General features: G+C 39.2%; 1 protein-coding gene across 1 annotated transcript in view; it reads left to right on the forward strand.

Moving 5' to 3' along the window:
- Positions 1-6,281: 6,281 nt before the first annotated feature.
- The window catches only part of LOC126194693 (U2 snRNP-associated SURP motif-containing protein), a 183,575-nt gene continuing 164,593 nt past the window's right edge, over positions 6,282-25,263 (forward strand). Inside the window, exons 1-3 of the mRNA XM_049932917.1 lie at positions 6,282-6,395; positions 6,548-6,664; positions 13,023-13,113. Of these exons, the coding sequence (XP_049788874.1) occupies positions 6,372-6,395; positions 6,548-6,664; positions 13,023-13,113 (232 nt within the window). The 5' untranslated portion in view covers positions 6,282-6,371. The remainder of the gene's footprint in view (positions 6,396-6,547; positions 6,665-13,022; positions 13,114-25,263) is intronic.

Genomic DNA, 25,263 nt, shown 5'->3' on the forward strand with positions numbered 1-25,263 from the left:
ATACTAAAGACAACTTAGGTGTTTCCTGGGTATGGCAAATTTTTACAATCGTCATTTGCCAATTACTACTGCCACAGAGGCACCACTTACAAATGCACTGGGTGGCAACTCCGACAGACAAAATGGGGTGTTTACAACAGAGAGTTGTAGGTGATATATGAAAGCATCAGATATTTCCGCCCATATACTGAAGCCAGGCAAGTAGCAATTTTCGCCTGTTATATAGCTATCAGCTTTCAGCAACTTCAGTGTCAGTTAGACCGTCAGCGAGAGCGCACCGCTAGTTTCCTACTACTAATAAGGAGAGTACACCGTTCGCTTGTTACATATGTTTATGAGTTCCAAACAGGAGCGACTTATTTTCAGTTATCTGTTTAGTTACTAGTTTATTTTTGTAATTTCTTGCATGTTCGAGTGCTTACTAGGCACAAACTTTTATTTCAATAACAGTGTAGTGTACAGTACCGCCGTTGCTATAGACCATTGTATCGGCTCTCGTATCGTGCAGGCTTTTGTTTGTTTGGTTAGAGCAGCTCAGAGTCGGTTAGACCATCAGTGAGAGCGCACTACTAGTTCCTGCTACTTAATATGGCAAGTACACCGTTCACTTGTTACATTTTTTTACGAGCTTCAAACATGAGATACTGCAGTAATGGATAGGAACTGTGATTGCTGTGTACAGATGAGAGCTGAGCTGGCGACCCTTCGCTCACAGCTTCAGGCTATGTTGGCTTCCGTCACACAGCTTGAGGCTGCTGCCAAGGGGCGTCACTGTGGGGGATCAGACACGGGGATGCGAGGGACGTCGAGCACGTCCCACGTGTCCACCGATCGGTTCATTGCTGTGACCTCCCCGGGTACTGCCTGCACTGAGGTTGACCCCCCCTCACCCGTGGTCGTATGGTAGATCATTCCAAAGTCTGGCAGGCAGCGAAAAAGTTTCCGAGGGGCCAATCGTAGGGCATCCCTGGTTCGTTTGACGAACAAGTTTCGGGCATTATCTGTGGCTGATGAGGTCTCTGAGCTGGATGCAGTTGTCCACCCTTTTCCAGAGGAAGCTTCTCGGCCCGCAAGGTCTGGGCATTCACAGAGGGTGGGTTTGCCGGTAGTTGGGAGCTCCAGCGTTAGGTGGGTAATGGGGCCCCTTAGGAACATGGCTGCCAAGAAGGAGAAGGAAGCTTGTGTGCATTCAGGGGGGGGGGCTCATTCCAGATGTGGAAAGGGTGCTTCTGGATGCCATAAAGAGTACAGGGTGCAACCAACTCATGTCGGTACCAGTGACGTGTGTCGCTTTGGATCAGAGCAGATTCTGTGTGGTTTCGGGCAGCTTGCGGAAATGGTAAAGACTGCCAGTCTAGCTTCTGAGATTAAGGCAGAGCGCACCATCTGCAGCATCGTCGGTAAAACCGACTGTGGTCCTTTGGTGCAGAGCCGAGTGGAGGGTCTGAATCAGAGGCTCAGGCAGTTCTGTGACCGTGTAGGCTGCAGATTCCTTGACTTGCGCCATTGGGTGGTGGGTTTCCGGGTTCTGCTTAATAGGTCAGGAGTCCACCATACACAGGAGGCAGCTACACGGATAGCAGGGGCTGTGTGGAAGGGACTGGGCGGTTTTTTAGGTTACAGGGTCTCAGCGAACAACAGAAGGGGCGTCCGTTTAAAAGTGGGCAGGTAAAACACAGTAAGGTAGTTATAGAAACGATTGGTATTGTAGTTGTAAATTGTTGTAGCTGTGTTGGGAAAGAACCAGAGCTCCAGCCCTAATAGAAAGCACTGAAGCTCAAATAGTTGTAGGTACAGAGAGCTGGCTAAAACCAGAAATAAGTTCAGCCGAAATTTTTTCAAACGATCTAACAGTGTTCAGAAAGGATAGATTAAATACAGTTGGTGGTGGAGTATTTATTGCTGTCAGAGGTAGTTTGCCTTGTAGCGAAATTGAAGTAGATAGGTCATGTGAAATAGTATGGCTAGACGTTATATCTGACAATCGGACTAAACTATTAATTGGATCGATTTTACCGACCCCCCGACTCAGAAGACATAGTTGCTGAACAGTCCAAAGAAAACTTGAGTCTCATTTCAAATAAGTACACCGCTCATACAATTATAGTCGGTGGTGACTTCAATCTTACCAAGATATCCTGGAAAAATTATACGTTTAAAGCTGGCGGCAAGCATAAAACATCATCCGAAATTGTACCGAATGCTTTCTCAGAAAATTATTTTGAACAATTCGTTCATGAGCCCACTGGAAGCATTAATGGTTCCGAAAGCATACTTGACTTTTTAGCAACAACCGAGCTCTGCAAGATCCATGAGTTATTTTATATTTACGTCAGAAACCCTAATTCTAGGACTATATTTTATTTTTGACATGTGGATCTATGCTGACAATTGTAAAAACGGCGATGGTACATTAGTCCTTACTAATGTAAAATTGCTACCTTCTGAAGAAGACAAATTTATATTTCTCGATACCTAAGTAAAGAATTTCTTTATCCATTGCAATAATTTTATTACGTGAAACTGTTGCTGTTGTGCAGCTATGTTTAAAATATTGATACCCCACATAACTTTATATGTAGGTTTATTTTGTTGCCTACAGAACAATTAAAATACCAGTAAATCATTTGTGTCACTCATCAAAAGTGCTACATAAACAAGTCAAAATTTTTTCAAAGCTGTTTCAAAATTTTGAAAAGAAAATCAGTGGACAGTGCCACTGATCACACATATAAATACTTTGAAGATTGCACATACCTGGCCACTACATATCTTAAAAATTTAATTAAATTAATAACCATAATTTAATTAATATCATAGCAGATCAATATGATAACTCACATTTATAGATAATTCAGCGCTCTTTGAACAAATTTGCAAATGTTTTACCAGATCCCATAAATGTCAAAGCACACTAAGTCAGAAGTTTGTAATCTAAAATATTTGCAGAACACTGAACAATGTCGATAGTCAGCTTTCTTCAGAGCACTAACATTTCTCATTGGTCTGGCTTATGGAAAGTCGACTGTATAATCGTCCCTTAATGGTCCTTTCAGCTGTCTGTAGAAACAATTGCATGTCTGTCAGTTTCAAGAGCATGTGTGAACCATTTTGGTGAAGATCTGGTATGGAAATCCAATCGAATATTTCAAAGAACTTCTCATTCAACCTTCTAAATACCGCATGGTGGCAGAGTGTGCCCCAATCCCAGTGTTTGCAGAAGTATGTGTCAGTCCTTAGTCCTCCCACTTTCTGCTTATAGGAATTCCGAGGTTCGCCCTTCCCCCAAATATTGCTTCTGTCTGTCTCCTCTTTCCTTGTATACTGAGTGATAAACTATCCGTCGAATTGAAAACATCGCACAGGCGGCATTCCATTTCTCACATCGTCAATCATGTACTATTTACTCGCTTTTACTGTTGTTTGTGCTAACTGTCGCTGCATACTGCGATTCGTGCAACACGCATAATTATGTCTATGCTACCTTTTGCTTTTCTAGGAATAGGGACAATATACATTATGAAGTTATACCTCAAATACTTTGTGGGCGGTCCGAGGTTGAAGATGAACGGGTAGAGCCTCCATGCGATTTCACCGATGAAAGTAAAGTGGAGGAAGAAAGTGTGAACGTGTATTGGCACAGTAGCAATCTGGAACAATCCAGGGACAAACATTCCACTCCCTTAGATGATATTCAAAGCAATCGTTCCGTTTTTATGTCGGAAAAAATGGGAAAACGCTTTGGATAGGCAATCCCTTATCTCTGTCGAATAAAACTAAATAAAAAAAAACATTATAAAATTATTGCCAGGACGACCCTTGCGGGCAGACATATTTCCTCACAACTTGACATGTTTATGAGACTCATTCCTACAAATCTGACTCACAAAATTGTTGGTTACACAAACTTATATATTTCTGAAAGGAGATGTACAATTCAGTATACAAGGGAAAGAGATTCTAGGTTTACTTCATCTCTGAAAATGAAAGCCATTTGTGGAGTTCTGTTTTTGATCGATCTCAACGAATACACCTGCACCAATACGCAAAGAGCTTGGAAACATAATGGAACATGGCTGATGGCTAGTTGAGATGAGTTATCCATTAACAAATTTATGTTCCTACTGATTAGCATTAGGTTTGATGAGAAGGTGACCAGGGAAATGTGAGAAAAGTATGATAAATTAGCAGCCATTGGAGAGGTATACAGGGATTTTGAAAGTAATTGTAAAAACAATTACCCCTGTCGGAATTTGTAACCATTTATGAAATGCTGCTTTCCTTTCGAGGTTGGTGTAGTTTCATTCAATACAAACCTGCCAAGCTGCCGAAGTATGGCCTGAAATTGTATGACTTGTGCAACAGTAGAACGTATTACAAAAAAATGGTTCAAATGGCTCTGAGCACTATGGGACTTAACATCTATGGTCATCAGTCCCCTACAACTTAGAACTACTTAAACCTAACTAACCTAAGGACATCACACAACACCCAGCCATCACGAGGCAGAGAAAATCCCTGACCCCGCCGGGAATCGAACCCGGGAACCCGGGCGTGGGAAGCGAGAACGCTACCGCACGACCACGAGATGCGGGCTAGAACGTATTACGTTCACAGCTCTGAGATATACTGTGGCAAACAAAGGGAAGATCCTTACTTTACATGGGACACATTATTCAACATAATCAAGCGACTGGTGCAGCCCATTTTAGGTTCTCACATAAATGTGACCACTGACAACTACTACACTGTCTATCCATTGGCGCAGTTTCTTCTGGAGAACGGTGTAACATTTCTTTGTACAATGAAAAAGAAATCCCCTCAGACTTTCTGGATCTGAAATCCAAAGAAAGGGACTCTTTGCTATTTGGATTCCAGGAGAATTGCATCGTGGTTTCCTGTATGCCAAAGAAGAAAAAATGTCTCCTCCTGTTATCTACATGGCATGATTGCGAGGAAATAGTCGCAGAAACGGGGAAAACCTATCGCAATAATGGAATATAACCATACCAAGGGGAGCATGGATACAGTTGACCAACAGTGTTCACTTTATTTGACTTCAAGAAAAACTAAAAGGTGGCCACTGACAATATTCTTGGGATTTTTGGACACGGTAGGAATAAATGCACACATATTGTGATGTAGAGTAATGTAGACCAAACACATAGTAGACACGACTTCCTGGAAAATATGGCTTTCAGGCTTCTTGAAGAACACTACAAAGACCATGCAAAACCTCAGAATTCGCAAAAGGATATATATATATATATATATATATATATATATATATATATATATATATATACTCTTTTTTTCATTTTATTGTGTTATCGATTTAGTATTAGTTGGTTCAGTAGATCTGTGCCAGGAAAGTGACCCACACAAGGATAACAAGCCTATTGCATGTTGCTTGACACGCGAAGTGCAAACGTTTTGTATGTAAGAATCACTTAACATGCCAAGTAGTTTGTGATTGCTGTCATCTTAGAGAAGCTGGGAAAATGGAAGCACAGAGCGGTTTTTTATTTTGCTGAACAACAGTCATACAATATTTGTTAAAGGAACAGACCGCCATTTGACAGTTTTAATGTTTCTTCAAGTACAACTAAGGTTTTGGCCTTTTATGCAAATTCCAGGTGCTTGATTTTATGTCTTTAACACTCAAGCTCAAAGTTGGCAATAAATTTAATTTAATCCATAAATATGATTTATGGCCAACTTTGAACTTGACATTATGTTAAGTGTCATGCAACATACGTTAAAGACACGAAACCAAATACTTGAAAATGGTATAAAAGGCCAAAACCTGATTTGTACTTAAATAAACAATTAAACTATGAAATGGCAGTGTGTTCCTTTTAAAAAAAGAAGTGCAGAGCGATTGATATTAAGTGTTTTCATATTTATTTATTTTGTAATTTATAATATCATTAGTTTTTAATTAATATGAGAAATACATGTATATACTGTAATTATTCAATATTATACTTTATTGAAAGCAAAAGTATTGCTATTATAATATAAATCATAGTTACATATACATTTATCTTTTCCCCCAAATTGGACCGAAGTTAAAATAAATCTTATTTTTCTGTGATGTTTTATGTCCTTGTATCTCACTGATATTATACAAGTAACGATACTTACAAAAATATACGAATGGTACTATTTTTGAAACGCGGCAACCGGGTTCGCGCGGTATCTCATGAGACTGTGACGCTCGGGGTTTGTAGAGGGCTTATTGAAAGCTGTTGTAAGTGAGATGAGGAAGTTCTGTGTACCCTAAAGATCTTTGAGGTAATATTGTTTTGTGTAGTTAGTTGCGATCATTGGTTAAGTGGTTAAGAAATTTTAGTTGGATAACATAAAAAATGGCTGATAAGTCGATAATGAAGGTGGGTGAATGAGATATACAATTGATTTCCAAGTTATGCGTAATATGTGTGACGCAGGGTGAACATGCGTAGTAGTTTTATGACGGCATGCACTGTGTTAAAGTAAGGTTTGCTAGTGACCGCGTCTGAAGTGTTTGTTTCTCTGTATACAGCAAATCGCCGAACAGAAACTTAAAGCTTTTTCAATCGGCTCAATGGGAAAACGTCAGCTCTCCAAGAAGGAGCTGGAGGAGCAGAGAAAAAAGGAGCAAGAAGTAGCTGCTGCTCAGGTACTAGAAAAAAATAAACTTAATATTGTTATTGTTTTTGAATAAACAGTTATGTTTACAAGAACAATCTTTTCTTTAAAATCTTGCCTTGTCTGCTCTATCTTTTACTCACATAATATCCACGAAACAAATAAATGATCATAATTTTGTAAGTGGTTTGAGTTGATACTGTTGACACACTAAATGTTTGTGTCGTACAAGGTTTCACCGACTTGATACAGTCGTACTTGGGAACCATTTTTGGAAAAATCAATTCATATAAGTGTGACTATACTTCCAATTAATTATTTGCAAAATTAGTGTCGCCAAGTTCAGTGTTTATTTCATCTGTTGATAACGTAACGCCGAACGAAATATTGAAGAGACTTGGATATGTTACAAGGTTACTGCAGGTATTTGACGTATTTATGAATGAAGATAAATGTTATTTATTGTACTCCACACTGAATATCGTTAAGCCCTTACCTTCAACTCAAATCACTCGACGATCGCGACATGTTGTGTAGTCTATTACTAAGTTTGGACGTAAGATTTCAGCTCAGTCTTGTTTATTTTGAAAGTATGCGTAGGCTACTGGAGAATAGACGCATATTTGTGACCTGCACTTCTGGAGTTACTGTAGATTTGCAGTGCTTTTAGTGCTGGATAATGTGTGTTATAATGGACCAAGACCGAATGTTCCATTAGATCAGCATTATTTGTTGGATAACCACACATTGTGGCATTCTTGTAAATAGACAATGCAGGAGAAATATATTGCAGTAGAGATTAGTTGAAGTCATTCGTATGTAGAAAAAATTGTTTTCAATTGCTTTAAAACAATGCCCTTCAATTAATCACTGTTTATGCAGACAACTTAGGCCCATAATATGTGTGTTGCAACTAGAATATCTAGTACTGGTATATCATGTGCAGCAGATCGTACAAGACGGCTGACAAAGTGTGGCCTATCAACTACAATAATGCACAGGTTATACATGGTATTGGATGGCATGAACTAAGGGCTGTTCTGTCAGTCACATTATTTGTTTACCAGCACAAGGCAAAGAGTACACTGAATTAGTGGACATGAAGGTTTGTTATCCATTATTTCTACTCCAAGATTATACATACTATACCAATCCTGCAAGACTACTGAGGACTTATCTCTGGAGTTAACAGTATGTCAATGAAGCATGATTGCATATAAATCATTTGTATCTCTAGTGCCCACAGAATTAAAACTCTTACACATGCTCATGTAATCTGTAAGAAAAAAGGATGAGGGTGGAATGTTGAAGATTTCCACAGCCGTATCCCTCCTCAGGGAGGACAAGTTATATCCCAAAAATTTTCTTCAGTCTGAGTTGTGTGGAGGAGTTTTAGGCCTGGTTTGGATAGCCTCGGAAAAGCTATGTTGAAGAGAGAAATGTGGTGTATGGCCATTTTGATGCTTGAAGTTTATTTAGTGGATCTTTCTTTGGTTTGTGGTAGATGTGCATTAGCAGGTGCCAAATTATTATTTTTTGTGTTTATCTTGTTTACGTGCATTCAGTATCTTTTTCATAGTTGGTCATTCCATGTGAACCTTGATCATTAAGTATTTTGTAATTTTTGATATGTAATCTACCAGGCATAATACCAAAAAATCAATAAAATTTTGGAAATTTTTATTTTGAGTTATTAATTTTTAAAGTTTCCAAAACTGTGCCTTTTTGTCACATATTGAAACTTTTAAATGGCCGTAGGCCTATATCACAATGTATTTGACATAGAACACATCTGAAATTTATACTATAATATTCACCATATAGCATGTTGCAGATAGACATAATAAGAGACTGTCGCAAAATGAGCTTTTGGCCAATACGTATAACTTTTAGTCTACAGTAGTTTTAGGTCATGCTTGTAGACAACACCGTGTGTGCATGTGTGCCCTATAATTAGGCCTACTGTAAATTGAAAATTACACACATCCCAAAAAGTTTTGCATCACCTCAATTCCGATAGTTCCGGAACCTGTGCAGGAAATTGGAATAGAGATCAACATAAACATCATTTCCGGCCTTTTTATTGCTCATGAAAACCACACATTGCATGTTGTACAGCCATACAGCGAGGCCTTCAGAGGTGGTGGTTCAGATTGCTGTACACATCAGTACCTCTAATACCCAGTAGCACGTCCTCTTGCAGTGATGCATGCCTTTATTCGTCGTGGTATACTATACACAAGTTCATCAAGGCACTGGTGGTCCAGATTGTCCCACTCCTCAACGGCGATTCGGCGTAGATCCCTCAAGAGTGATTGGTGGGTCACATTGTCCATAAACAGACCTTTTCAATTTATCCCAAGCACATTTGATAGGGTTCATGTCTGGAGAACATGCTGGCTACTTTACTCGAGCGGTGTTGTTATGCTGACGGAAGTCATTCACAAGATATAATGGAAAATGCATAGTGTCCCTTACATTATTTATGTTAATTGTTAGATAGCATAGTTTAGCACAATTTAAATATCGTAAAGTGTGCATAATTAGTACTCTATAATTTCATTCTAACAGTAGTTTAATGAATTAGATTTCAAACCAAGTGCAGTTGAGATACAGTCAGCTGTATGAATAGCAGTAAAATAAAATTTATTTCCGTATGTTCCCCTTGGAGTATCACCACAAAATTTGACAGACACATTAACAAATAGCTCACAACCAATGTACATCTTTAAAAATTATATGGTTTGAAATTGCCCAAAGTTTTTGTTCGTGGAAAATTAGAATTTTAATGAACTTGCTCATCCAGCATGCTACACTATACTGAATAAAATGGTATAAAATAATGAAAAATCAAAGGCGGAATTTAACAATATTAAGCCTTCCATGACCACCAGCAGCGGTCCCACATAATGCCATCCCAAAACATCAGGGAACCTCCACCTTGCTGGACAGTATGTCTAAGGTGATCAGCCTGACCGGGTTGCCTGCAAACACGCCTCCGACGATTGTCAGGTTGAAGGCATACGCGGCACTCATTTGTGAAGAGAAAGTGATGCAAACCCTGAACGGTCCATTTGGCATGTTGTTGGACCCATCTGTACTGCACTGCATGGTGTCATAAAAGATGGACCTCGTCACAGACATCAGGAGTGAAGTTGTGGTTGCGCTGGACAATCTGGACCAACAGTGCCTTGATGAACTTGTGTATAGTATGCCACGATGAATACAGGCATGCATCACTGAAAGAGGACGTGCTACTGGGTATTAGAAGCACAGTTTGAGTCATAACACGACGACCTGTGGCTGCACAAAAAGCATTATTCAACATAGTGGTCTTGCTGTCAAGGTTCCTCCAAGCCATAATCCATAGTTAGCGGTCATCCACAGCAGTAGTAGCCCTCTGGTGGCCTGAGCAAGGCATGTCATTGACTGTTCCTGTCTCTCTATATCACCTCTGTGTCTGAACAACATCGCTTTGGTTCACTCTGAGGCGCCTGGACACTTCCCATTGCTAAGAGCCCTTCCGGGCACAAAGTAACAATGCACATGTGATTGAACCGTGGTATTGAACTACAGACATGGTTGAACAACAGACAACACAAACCGTGTACCTCCTTCCTGGTGGAATGACTGGAACTGATCAGTTGTTGGACCCCCTCCGTCCAGTGGGCACTGCTCATGCACAGTTGTTTACATCTTTGGGCGGGTTTAGTGACATCTCCGGACAACCAATGGGACTTTGTCTGTGATACAGTATCCACAGTCAACATCTATCTTCAGTAGTTCTGGGAACCGGGGTGATGCAAAACTTTTTTTTGCTGTGTGTATATAAAATGGAAAGTGCATACTATCCCTCACATTCTAAATCTACATCCGTACTCTGCAGACCACTGTGAGGTGCGTGGCAGAGGATACATCCATTTGTACCAGTTGTAAAGGTTTCTTCCCGTTCCATTCATGTAAGGAGGGTGGGGAGAATGATGGATTGAATGCTTATGTGTGAGCAATAAGAATTCAGACTGTATCCTCACAATCCCTATTATTCATGTAAATTATGTGGCATATATTAGTAGAATTTATAATAATAAAGCAAAGTGTGCATAATTAAAACAAAAGCATACACATCTATTGACAGTAATTCACTTTAGTAGAGATTGATTGTTGAGATAAAATTAGCAAGGCATTGATGAGGAGGGAAAGAAGACCAAGTTGCTTTGTTCGTGTAGAACTCTATAAGCACATGTGCTAAGGAGACAAAAAGGCACTGTCATTATTTAAAGTGCTGAATCATCCTATAAAACACTGAAAGGTGGATGTTGGAGTAAAGGTGCCAAGTGCAGCACACGAAGTTGAATATTGTACTTAATATTCTGACACTTGTAGTTCAACATTGTATCAGGAAATTAGGCATTTTATATCATGCCACTGGGACTTTTGTGCCACTGTTTCACCTAAGGATGTTCATGTAGAATGAAACTATTGGCTTAATGTACACACACAAAATAACGACTTACCCTTTGCAAGACACTCAAATATCCCATTGTTAAATAATAACAGCTGCACCATTGTTTAATTATTGATTATTTTTAATGTATTTGTAAAATGAAGCTATAATTTGTGAAATTATTTGTAGTCCTCATTGAGTTTTAGTGCATGTCCTTTGTCACTCAGTGTCCACCACCCTGGGCCTTTTAAGGTGGAGGGTTTAATGTGTTCAGAGTGGCTGGCTTCTTTCTTATGCTCACGTTCAGCCAGCCATGGTAATCGGCTTTCTTGTTTTTATTTTTTTCTCCCTGTTTCTTGCTTGCCCCTGTGGTTTTCTTGTCCTGTTTTGACCATTGTAGTGCTTGTTGTCCTCCTGTCGTTCTTCCTTTCTCCTGTTATTGTGCTGTACGTCTTCCTTGTTTTCTTCTTTCCATTGGGTAATTATTCTATTGGTAACATGGGACCGATGGCCTTGCAGTTTGGTCATGTCCCCCCCCCCCCCCCCCCCGCCCCCTCCTCTCTTTTAAACCAACCACCCAACCAACCTCTTTTATTATTGTGATCAGCCAGCCCAGACCATCTGCTCTATGGTTTTAATGCCTTCTTCTACTTTTCCTTGTGGTGTATGTTTTCTCCGTTTTTTTGTTTGTTCCATTCATTTTCTTTTTAGGTGTGGTGTTGGTTGTTTTTGTACCTTGAACCTTGCTTTCTTCACGTAAAAGGAACTGATGACCCTGTAGTTTGGTCCCTTTATACCCCAAACCAACCAAAACTGCATACTGCACTGCCCCCTCTGCAGACTCAGTGCATTTCAAATTCACTGTGCCACCATGACATTACACAACTCAACACAGTTTTTTCACAGCTCAAGGCAGACGAGGAATATCGAACACTCAAGTTACTTTAATAAATAAATTGCTTAAATTAAACATTGATCAGCTTACAGTGTTCTTTGGAGCTGCAACAAATAATATGGGCAGAATCCTTGGCAGACATGGTATTCAATTCATTATCCAACCACTCAAGAAAATCACAGGTGCTGGACTAAGTAAAAGACAGTCCCTTTCTTAACAATACCGGAGAAGGAAAGTTGCTACTCACCAAATGGCGGAGATGCTGAGTCGCGGTAGGCACAATAAAAAGATTTGCATAATTATAGCTTTCGACCATTAAGGCCTTTGTCAGCAGTACACACACACACACACACACACACACACACACACACAATTTTGTTTGTTGAATGAAACTGAAGTCTTACCCCTTCCGTCTACCTGCTGGGACAATATGACACAAGAATCCGTTAAACAAGGCAGTGGAATCACCCTTGTTGATGCACTGAAATGCCAGAGAGAAGTAAATTTTGGAGTTATCCAGCATGTAACAAAATCAGCATTGCAGTTGACGTTGCTGCACCACAGCCATTGACATACTGTGGTAACATGTGGAAGTTTAGTGACTTAATGACATCTTCATGATATAATATGGCTAACCAAAGAAAGTACTACACAGCCTACAGATATCTTCTGGGGATGGCAGTAGAGAAAGTCTCATAGATAGCTTGAGATAACATATAAATCTGATGCAGGAAGAAATTCGTGGAGCATTTATCCAAGAATGTCACTGCAACAAACTTTGTTCTCAAGGAATATATACGTCTTAAATTTACATTCCCTTGCTTGCTATCATTTTGCTCTGCTTGGAGGGCCTATTTAGTAATTAAAATTGATAAAATTTCTCTCATTGCCCCTCTGTTTAAAATAGTGTTAATATTAGTTTCTTACTTTCTAAATTTTGAATTCAGCTGTGAATTTGTTTATGGTGTTTGTTTACAATGATATATTGGTCTTTGTTATGCATTACTACATCTTACCAGCAGTAATTCTTTGGGAATTGAATTGTTTCAGGCATTTGAAGAGTTTGTAGCAACCTTCCAAGAAGCACCAAAGTCTGGAAAGGTTTGGGTTAAAGCTGGCACCTATGATGCAGGGCGAAGGCGTAAGTACATAATTTGTAAAGTGTATTATCTTTTTGTTGAAAAGGTGTGAAATTTACCAAACTGTCAGTTTAATTAGTCACAGTTGCAAATTACTAACACTACTTGTTCACAGACAGATGGAAAAACTGGTAGAAGCTGATCTCTGGGAAGATTAGTGTGGATTCTGTAGAAATGTTGGAACACATAAGGCAATACTGACCCTATAGCTTGTCTTAGAACATAGGTTAAAGAAAGGCAAACCTACATTTCTAGCATTTGTAGACTTAGGGAAAGCTTTTGACGATGTTGACTGGAATACTCTCTTTGAAATTCTGAATGTGGCAGGGGTAAAATACAGGGGGCAAAAGGATATTTATAATTTGTACAGAAACCGGATCGCAGTTATAAGAATTGAGGGGCACAAAAGGGGAAACAGTGATTGAGAAGTGAATGAAACAGGGTGGTAGCCTATTGCCGATGTTATTCAATCTGTATATTGAGCAAGCAGTAAAGAAAACAAAAGAAAAATTTGGAATAGGAATTAAAGTCTATGGAGAAGAAAGAAAAAAGAAAAAATACTTTGAGGTTTGCCGATGACATTTTAATTCTGTCAAGAGACAGCAAAGGACCTGGAAGAGCAGTTGAATGGAATGGGCAGTGTCTTGAAAGGAGGATATGAGATGAACATCAACAAAGGCAAAACAAGGATAATGGAAAGTAGTCGAATTGAATCAGGTGATGCTGGGGAACTAGATTTGGAAATGAGAAATTTGAGGTAGTAAATGAGTTTTGCTATTTGGAAAGCCAAATAACTGATGATGGTTGATATAGGAAAGATATACAGGGTGGTCCCGAATTCATGGTACAAACTTTAATGGTAGGTGCAGGACATTGTAACAAGGATATATTGTATAGGAATGTATAGTCCCAGGTGACGCGGTGAGGCGTAAACAGGGGAAATAACGGCCGAAAGGAAAACGAAAGATTTTATTGAAATCGTTGTTGACAAGTGTCATGTTTACAGTAAGTGTTCAAAATTGCGTCCACCATGAGCGATACATGCTTGACAGCATCGGTGCAGCGATTGGCGTACACGTTCAAAGATGCCTGGTATTTCACGCACACCTGCAGCAGCTACAGATATGCGAGCAACGAGATCCTCATCTGAGTCAACTGGAGTCTCATAAACAAGGCTCTTAAGATGTCCCCATAAAAAGTAATCGAGGCAAGAGAAATCAGGAGATCGGGGTGGCCAAGGGACTGGTCCACCACGCCCAATCCATCTAGCACCAAACGTGGCATTCAGGTAATTCCGTACAGCAGTGCTGAAGTGTGCTGGCGCTCCATCGTGCTGAAACCACATGCGGTTACGAATGGCGAGCGGAACATCTTGCAGCAGTTCTGGTAACACTTCTTGCAGAAAAATAAGATAGCTTTCGCCACAGAGTCGCGTGGGTAGTAAGTATGGCCCAATCAAAAAGTCGTTCACAATACCAGCCCACACATTAATACCGAAACGTTGTTGATACGCATGTGGACGCGTTGCATGTGGATTATCTGTTGCCCACACATGGGAATTGTGCGCATTAAAGACACCCTCGTGTGAAAATGTCGCTTCATCTGTAAATAGCACATGACCTACGAAATCCGGCTGCAACGCACATTGCTGCAACAACCACTGGCAGAAGTTCACGCGAAGAGGATAATCTGCCGGATTCAATGCTTGTACTTTTTGAAAATGGAAGGGGTGTAAGCGATTTTCATTTAACACTCTGCATACAGTCTGATGACTCACATGTACGTCACGCGCAACAGTTCTTGTGCTTGACTCGGGTCTATCAGCCACTATGTTCAAGATGCGTTCTTCCAGTCGTGGAGTGCGTACAGCTCTTAATCGACCAGCGTCATGTCTGTTGACGTCGAACGTACCTGTTTCACAAAGTTGACGATGTAACCGTTGAAAAATTCTATGATCCGGCATTCGTCGATTAGGATACTCCGCGCGATACATTCGTAACGCAGCTCTGGCGTTACCATTTGCACGGCCGTACATGTAATGCATGTCTGCTTTTTCTGCATACGTAAAGTCACCCATCGTCTACGGCAGCACAATTGTGAATGGCGCTTGTCCCTACTGCGATACATCATGTTCATCTACTGCCCTCTACCGGCAGTGACACCAACCGATCACTCCATTTCTCTTTCCCCTGTTTACGCCTCACCGCGTCACCTGCGACTATACATTCCTATACAATAAATCCTTGTTACAATGTCCTGTACCTACCATTAAAGTTTGTACCATGAATTCGGGACCACCCTGTATAGTGCAGACTGGCAATGGCAAAAAAAGCGTCTCTGAAGAAGAGAAATTTATTACATCAAGTATAGATTTAAATATCAGGAAGTCTTTTCTGAAAGTATTTGTATGGAGTGTAGCCATGTTTGGAAATGAAACACAGACAGTAAACAGCTTCGACAAGAAGAGACTATAAGCTTTTGAAATGTGGCACTACAGAAAAATGCTGAAGATTAGATGGGTAGATCACATAACTAATGAGGAGGTACTGAATAGAATTGGGGAGAAGAGAAATTTGTGGTACGACATGACTGAAAGAAGAGATCGGTTGGTAGGACACATTCTGAGGCATCAAAGAATCGCCAATTTAGTACTGGAGGGAAGCGTGGGGGGTAAAAATCGAAGGGGGAGACCAAGAGATGAATACGGTAAGCAGATTCAGCTTGGTGTTGGTTGCAGTAGTTACTCGGAGATAAAGACACTTGCACAGGATAGAGTAGCATGGAGAGCTGCAGTAAACCAGTCTTTGGACTGAAGACAACAACCACTTACCTCAACAAAGATTGTGGATATTGTATGAAAAAGATTGCGTGCATAGCCTTTTTCATACCACTATGGTTGTTTTCATTGCTTTTTATGATGTGACCATAGTATTCTAATAGTTGATTGATGGTATTGTCGTGTAGATGAGCCCTAATAGTCCTGCCACCATACTGCAGCATCTTCAACAGCTCCTGCTTACTCCATTGAATTTGTGTGCCTGATCTTTTGTTTATGTAGTTGACACACACCTACTTTTCAGGTGTCTTCTTGCCCTAGGGTCTGGTGTTAACAACAGATTTGAGTCAGCTAGTGTCAGCATCTCCAATGAACTGCACATAGTGAATATATCGTTTTTGTAGAGGCCTTATGCATAATGTTTACAGCTGAGATATTTTCCATTCTTTCACTAGAGTCGGTGTAATGCACTTTGGTTCATACTGTGTCTTGTAGCCTGCACTTGACTTAGCAACATTACATCCATCTCAATTTTTGCATAAAATTTCTGCATCTAGGGCCTTACCTGTGTCAGTACTTGTGGCAACAGCATAAGAGTTCAAAAACTGATGGCTGATCCTTTGCCAAGTATCATCAAATGTAATGTTTTCTTAAATAGCCTGCTGCATTGTTGTTTCCATTTGTTTTTCTGCTACTTTTACCATTTTGTGTAGTAAAACATCTCTGTTTTAATATTCTTGTAGTGTGGCATGGCAGATTCATTACAACTCACAATATTTTCCCAGCAGCAGGCCTTTTCCCAATGAACCCAGTCCACAAAAATACCTTATTTATGACTCAAATTATTATCTTTGCAGTTTTATTAAGTAAAAAATGGATTCTGGCTTTTACAGTTTTCTCATGAAACTGTCAATTTATGAACTAACTGATATCTTTTAGAGGCATCTTCAGTGATGTTTACTTTCCATCCACATAAACTACATCTTGTGATTTACCTTTTGCTCTTTTCATGATCGAACATAGTAATTAACACACAAGATCAGTTATACATCAACACAACAGCACAAAGAATGGAGTAGTTACACATGTTTTCCCCCGCATGAACTACGGACCTTGCTGTTGGTGGGGAGGCTTGCGTGCCTCAACGATACAGATAGCCGTACCGTAGGTGCAACCACAACGGAGTGGTATCTGTTGAGAGGCCAGACAAACGTGTGGTTCCTGAAGAGGGGCAGCAGCCTTTTCAGTAGTTGCAGGGGCAACAGTCTGGATGATTGACTGATCTGGCCTTGTAACACTAATCAAAATGGCTTTGCTGTTCTGGTACTGCGAACGGCTGAAAGCAAGGGGAAACTACAGCCGTAATTTTTCCTGAGGGCATGCAACTTTACTGTATGATTAAATGATGATGGCATCCTCTTGGGTAAAATATTCCGGAGGTAAAATAGTCCTCCGTTCGGATCTCCAGGCGGGGACTACTCAAGAGGACGTTGTTATCAGGAGAAAGAAAACTGGCGTTCTACGGATCGGAGGGTGGAATGTCAGATCCCTTAATTGGGCAGGTAGGTTAGAAAATTTAAAAAGGGAAATGGATAGGTTAAAGTTAGATATAGTGGGAATTAGTGAAGTTCGGTGGCAGGAGGAACAAGACTTCTGGTCAGGTGAATACAGGGTTATAAATACAAAATCAAATAGGGGTAATGCAGGAGTAGGTTTAATAATGAATAAAAAAATAGGTGTACGTGTAAGCTTCTACAAACAGCATAGTGAACGCATTATTATGGCCAAGATAGACACGAAGCCCACGCCTACTACAGTAGTACAAGTTTATATGCCAACTAGCACTGCAGATGATGAAGAAATTGATGAAATGTATGATGAGATAAAAGAAATTATTCAGGTAGTGAAGGGAGACGAAAATTCAATAGTCATGGGTGGCTGGAATTCGTCAGTAGGAAAAGGGAGAGAAGGAAATGTAGTAGGTGAATATGGATTGGGGCTAAGAAATGAAAGAGGAAGCCGCCTGGTAGAATTTTGCACAGAGCATAACTTAATCATAGCTAATAGTTGGTTTAAGAATCATGAAAGAAGGTTGTATGCATGGAAAAACCCTGGAAATACTAAAAGGTATCAGATAGATTATATAATGGTAAGACAGAGATTTAGGAACCAGGTTTTAAATCGTAAGACATTTCCAGGGGCAGATGTAGACTCTGGCCACACTCTATTAGCTATGAACTGTAGATTAAAACTGAAGAAACTGCAAAAAGGTGGGAATTTAAGGAGATGGGACCTGGATAAACTGACTAAACCAGAGGTTGTACAGAGTTTCAGGGAGAGCATAAGGGAACAATTGACAGGAATGGGGGAAAGAAATATAGTAGAAGAAGAATGGGTAGCTTTGAGGGATGAAATAGTGAAGGCAGCATAGGATCAAATTGGTAAAAAGACGAGGGCTAGTAGAAACCTTTGGGTAACAGAAGAAATATTAAATTTAGTTGATGAAAGGAGAAAATATAAAAATGCAGTAAATGAAGCAGGCAAAAAGGAATACAAATGCATCGAAAATGATATCAACAGGAAGTGCAAAATGGCTAAGCAGGGTTGGCTAGAGGACAAATGTAAGGATGTAGAGGCTTATCTCACTAGGGGTAAGATAGATACTGCCTACAGGAAAATTAAAGAGACCTTTGGAGAAAGGAGAACCACTTGCATGAATATCAAGAGCTCCGATGGAAACCCAGTTCTAAGCAAAGGAGGGAAAGCAGAAAGGTGGAAGGAGTATATAGAGGGCCTATACAAGGGTGATGTACTTGAGGATAATATTATGGAAATGGAAGAGGATGTAGATGAAGATGAAATTGGAGATATGGTATTACGTGAAGAGTTTGACTAAGCGCTGAAAGACCTGAGTTGAAACAAGGCGCCTGGAGTAGACAACATTCCATTAGAACTACTGACAACCTTGGGAGAGCCAGTCCTGACAAAACTCTACCATCTGGTGAGTAAGATGTATGAGACAGGCGAAATACCCTCAGACTTTGAGAAGAATATAATAATCTCAATCTCAAAGAAAGCAGGTGTTGACAGATGTGAAAATTACCGAACTATCAGTTTAATAAGTCACAGCTGCAAAATACTAACGTGAATTCTTTACAGACGAACGGAAAAAGTGAAAGAAGCCGACCTCGGGGAAGATCAGTTTGGATTCCGTAGAAATGTTGGAACACGTGAGGCAATACTGACCCTACGACTTATCGTAGAAGAAAGATTAAGGAAAGGCAAACCTACGTTTCTAGCATATGTAGACTTAGAGAAAGATTTTGACAATTTTGACTGGAATACTCTCTTTCAAATTCTGAAGGTGGCAGGGGTAAAATACAGGGAGCGAAAGGCTATTTACAATTTGTACAGTAACCAGATGGCAGTTATAAGAGTCGAGGGACATGAAAGGGAAGCAGTGGTTGGGAAGGGAGTAAGACAGGGTTGTAGCCTCTCCCCGATGTTATTCAATCTGTATATTGAGCAAGCAGTAAAGGAAACAAAAGAAAAATTCGGAGTAGGTATTAAAATCCATGGAGAATAAGACTTTGAGGTTCGCCGATGACATTGTAATTCTGTCAGAGACAGCAAAGGACTTGGAAGAGCAGTTGAACGGAATGGTTGCAGTAGGTTGCAGTAGGTACTGGGAGATGAAGAAGCTTGCACAGGATAGAGTAGCATAGATAGCTGCATCAAACCAGTCTCAGGACTGAAGACCACAACAACAACAACAACAACACATGTTTTACCAAGAACATTACATGCACAACATAAATAAGAGTCACAGCTGTTATGCCAGCCCTACCAATATATCAGCAAGATTTCCACTAGAATTTTAATTAAATGACAGCCTTCTGGACCTTATAGCTCACAAGATATTAAATTTTAACTGAACAATGGTTTATGAATTTCTAAAAATGTTCTACATGCTTCGAGTCAACTGAATTTAATAAGTTGCACACCAAATTAATCAGTATATTCTAAATAATGTTTCTGCATAAAATCTTAAATTCTTTCAACAAAATGCCCATTTCCCTTAAAGAACTCTCAGCTAAACAAGAGCTACGGGCTGAACATTGTCGTACATGGGCATGCCTTCCTGAGAACAACCATGAGAAAACTAGAAGTGGAGCATTTAGAGTAAGAAGCAGAAGCACACTGGATCATTTTCAGGTACAAGGAATACTCTTCGAAGTACAGGAATATAGATGTTTGAGCAAAGCTTAGCCAAAAGCCCTGATTTTGTAAGGCAATGTTCCCAATGTTGATTCTTATTTTTTGAAGTTGGATTTTTTCTCTTGAGCTAAAATCCCTGAATATTATTTGGTCCATGTTTATTCTTGGTTGTGGATTCTAAAAGCTCAGACTCAGTCTTCTGATTCTGCAGTAGGTGCTGGAAATCTAGAATTTAGCACAATACGGAATTGTGTAAATAAATATGATGCTTCTCAGATTTATGTGCCATATACACTGATGTAACAAAAGTCATGAGACAGCGATATGCACATTTGCCAATGGTATAAAAGGGCAGTGTATTGGTGGAGCTGTCATTTGTACTCAGGCGATTCATGTGAAAAGGTTTCCGATGTGATTATGGCCGCACAAAGGTAATTAACAGACGTTGAATGTAGAATGGTAGTTGGAGATAGGTGCGTCGGTCATTCCACTTTGTTAGGGAATTCGATATTTCAAGATCTACAGTGTCAATATTGTGTCTAGAATATCAAGTTTCAAGCATTACCTCTTACTGTGGACAGAACTGTGGCCGACAACCTTCACTTAATGACTGACAGCGGCGTTTGTGTAGAGTTGTCAGTGCTAACAGACAAGCAACACAATGTGAAATGGCCACAGATATCAATGTGCAACAGACAACGAATGTATCCTTTAAGACAGTTCAGTGAAATTTGGCATTAATGGGCTATGGAAGCAGACAACTGACGCGAGTGCGCTCGCTAACAGCTTGGTATCACCTGCAGTGCCTCTCATGGGCTTGTGACCTTATTGGTTGAGCCCTAGACGACAGGAAATCCATGGTCAGGTCAGCTGAGTTCAGATTTCAGATGGGAAGAGCTGATGATAGGGTTAGAGTGTGGCATAGACCCCACGAAGCCATGGATTGAAGTTGTCAACAAGGTATTGTGGAAGCTGGTGTGGGCTGTGTTTACATTGAATGGACTGGGTCCTTGGCTCCAAATGAACTATTGGCTGGATATGGTTATGTTCAGCTACATGGAGACCATTTGCAGCCATTCATGGATCTCATGTTCCCAAAAAATGATGAAAATTTTATGGATTACAGTGAGCCACCTTATGGGACCACAGTTGTTTGCGATTGTTTGAAGAATGTTCCGAACAATTTGAGTGAATTATTTTGCCACCCAGATCGCCCAACATGAATCCCATTGAACATTTATGGAACATAATCGTGAGGTCAGTTTGTGCACAAAATCCTGCAACGGCAACACTTTCACAATTATGAATGGCTATATTTCTGCTGGGGTCTTCCTGTGAGTTATTGAACCCATGCTACTTCAAGTTGCTTCACAAATGCTGGACAGAAGGTTGTCTGACTTGGTATTAGGAGATATACCGTGACTTTTGTCACCTCTGTGTTTTCTTGAATTGAATCCCATTAACTCTTCATGGTAAACAGCTTTTTCTACAAAAACATTACCACAACTTGAAAACTCAGTATATCAAAATCAATGTCAACTCAACAGTTCGGAATATCAGTAAGAATGTATTAATTTTTCTATCGTGGTTTTTTTTCCATCGATTTGTACTTACCTCTTGCAATGTTACTGTAACTGCTGTCATACCTTAAATACATGCATTAACCCATAAGATGACTTTCCACACCAGAAAACAACAAAATTGCATAGTAGTTGCACTGTCCTATACACTAAACCGTTGTAGGCTATCATTTTATTGTTCGCAAACATCATTTGTAGGAAAGATACACACAGTGTTTCACACCACTCTTCTGGAGTGATGTATAACACCACAATCTGGAGGACATGGCAACAAACAAGTATATTGATTCATGTTAAAAACAAAACCGGAACCTCTTATGTTTGTTAATGAAAGTGTTCCTTTTCCATTTACAAATATTCTCTCAGTGATTACAGATGCTATCTCATTAAAAAATTACTGAAATTGTGAATATTATTCATTAAATAGCTTTCTAAATGACTGACTGAAGTAGGTCAGTGCCTTTCACTAGATTTTTCAATGCTCAGATGAAATTTTATTTTGGAGGTTTGCTATTTAATGACTTATAATAATGCAGTGTGCACCTAAAAAGTTATGACTGTTCTCAGAAAACAAAGGAAACAAGATTTACAAACAGAATACCTACACTGGCTTCAAAATAGTTACCATTAGCTACAACACATTTCTGACTTCAGTTGTAAAGCTGGTGGAAACTGTCAGCAAACACTTCTTGTGGGATTGCTTGACGCAACATAGTGACATGGTGTATATCAGTGTCATTACTGGAGATGATATCTACTGCTACCAATATGATTCAGAGTCCAATGACAGTCAGTGGCACTTTGTTCATCCTATTCTCTGTCTCCTTTGGGTAGACATTCATGATGGGGTAGTGCTTGCTGTCAAAAGAGGCTATAACATCATTTTAATTGTGAATTTTGTCAGCTGACTATTTGTGGGAGGCTTGAGCCAAAATGAAACTGTAGCTGTAATGACAACTGTCTCGTATCTATCGTAATTAGGTCTCTAACCACATAAACACACCCACTGCGACAGAAACGTGTTTCCAGTGGCAGTGTTTAGATGGCTTTGGCAGTGTTTAGATGGCTAGAGACCTAATTATGAAAGAAAAACATGTTTCTGTTGCAAAAATGTTTCCTAAGGTGTTTTGCAACATGTGTGCAACTCTGTTTCTTGTTAAGGTCTCTGTCCACATTAGTGGCAAACAGTTCTCGTAGTGTATTTACATCATCTGCAGTGCTGTTTCTTGTACATTATTTGCATTGTCTGCTATGTTATGTGATGAGAAAACTATATTGATATGTGATGCTGCACTGTTGATATGCCAAAGTTCACATCAATGAAAATAAAGTATTGGCATCATTGGTGAACGAAAATAGACTTTAAAAGAACTGTCAGGAATAACATGCTGCAGGAGATGAATGTGATAGATAGCTCTTGTTTCCATAATTACAGTCAGTGTCATCCATTGATTTTGAAATTCTAGGAAATATAGTAACACCATTTATATTTATTTAAAAAAAAAGACATAACTTTCAGGAGAGTCATTCCATGTCAAATCAACACACCTATTTTACCTCACCCATGGACTTTTTTTAAATTGTCCTAGGAGCTGCCTTAATTGAGCTAAAGAACTGGGAAAGGTGTCATTTTGCATGCTCTTTCCAGGGATATACAACAAAACATAGCTTCTAATTAATAACCTTTTTCAAAATACTAATTAATATTTTGATTTAATTTTAATTTTTTTACAAAAAGTACATAATTGAAAATTTTCAAAATATTTCCATAACTACTTCATACTATTGTAAATCACATGGTAAAATATAAATCTGGGATGATGATGGGTTCATTGTTTAAAAAAATCATTCCGGACTCTTGTTTTTCACTAATGGCCCTAGTTTGACCAAATTGACCTTTAACAAACAGGAATTTCTTTAAAATATACTGAAAGGTAAGTAAAAAAAGTATTAGAAATATCAAAACATCACTTTATTAAACCAAAACTAATCAGCATATTTTATAATTAAGTTGATTGCTTATTTTAATTTCATACAACTTCAATAACAGTATATTAACCGATATAACAAAAACAAGAAATTGAGCATTTAACTACAAACTGAAATTAAGTATGAATAAGTACAAGTACTAACATAATAGTTCTGGTCCATGATGTTTGAAATGGAACTATTAAACAAATTAAATACGTAATGCTTGTTTTTGAGTAACAGGTATCTGTACATAGCTAAATTTAACACAATAGGTACTAACAATAATTTTGAAACAACTTTCTATAAAATATACATTAACACTAACCTGAGACAAAAATTAAGTTTTGAGTTGAAAGCAGTTTCCCAATAAATTGTCTTGGAACTTCACATTTTACATTTTAATAAAGCTGACTGGGTTTGGTTTACATCAATTTCATTAAGAATGTATATTCTCCCTGTCGGAGTAAATGGATTCACTTTTGTGAGAACATCCACAACTGACACCCACAGGACACCTGCATGTGCAGGATAAGAGAATGACTTAGCTGGTCCACATGGATGAAGAAAAGTTATTTTCACTTCATCAAGTTCGTTGTTTTTTTTCTAAAATGTACCCAAGCCACCAGTTTCTGCCATTTACAGTGGTGATATAGCCTGATACATCTTGTAACTTCCGTTTGTCTGGTGATGTAGTTACTTCCCTCTCCCAACTCTGCATATCACCTGAGAAGTATTTGACTATTAATTTTGATGTAGTGTTGGGAATGAAAGCATGAAATTGCTGTGTTCCTTTGATTGTCAATGCCTCTTCAAGTCGGTTTTTTAAGAATATTTCTGAAGCAGCGTAGTCTTCTTGAGTGGAATATGCAAAATCAACATTTGTGATATTATCCACTGCCCACTCAAATAGATCTCGTGCGGTTTGGATCTGATTTTGGTATGGCCTTTGCAGACTTGCACAAGCTGCCAGTATCTTTACTGAACCCCCTACTCCATCACAAGGCCCTTTCCCATGTGCTGTGGCTGAAAAGTGCCACTCAGCTTTTATGTTGAAGTCTTCCTCATGAAGGCAAAGGTTCAGGAAGTTTTTCTTATTTTTACACTGAGCGGCAGAACTGTCAGAATAATAGTATATCTTTTTTTGGAATTTATTTGTTAGATATGAAATTAGCTTCTTTTGAAAGGTGTAAACCACAGTTGTATTGTGCTGCAGGCAATCAGAAACAATGACAAAGCTCATATGCTCAATTTTGTCTTCCTGTTTGTAATATATAACAAAAGAATGAATGGTGGTCTGTTGTCTTGTCCAGTGGAAACTCTGCGCTTCATCCTGTAGAACTATACTATAATTTTCTGAAAAATCACATATGACAACAAATTCAGGTTCCATAAGGTTTTCTCTTGTGGACTTAAGGAATGTTGATTGTTGATTGGCAATGAAGTCATGCCGAATCAAAGTCGACATCTTACTACAAAATAAATCTATGAATTCTTCAGACGTTTTCTGAACAATTTCCAGATTACATCGGTCAACGACATCCACTGTCGGAACTGAACTTGTTCAATTAAGTTTTCATGAAAAGAGTCTCTTAAAATTTTACGTATGA

Source organism: Schistocerca nitens, chromosome 1 (genome assembly GCF_023898315.1).
Source record: "Schistocerca nitens isolate TAMUIC-IGC-003100 chromosome 1, iqSchNite1.1, whole genome shotgun sequence".
Taxonomy (NCBI): domain Eukaryota; kingdom Metazoa; phylum Arthropoda; class Insecta; order Orthoptera; family Acrididae; genus Schistocerca; species Schistocerca nitens.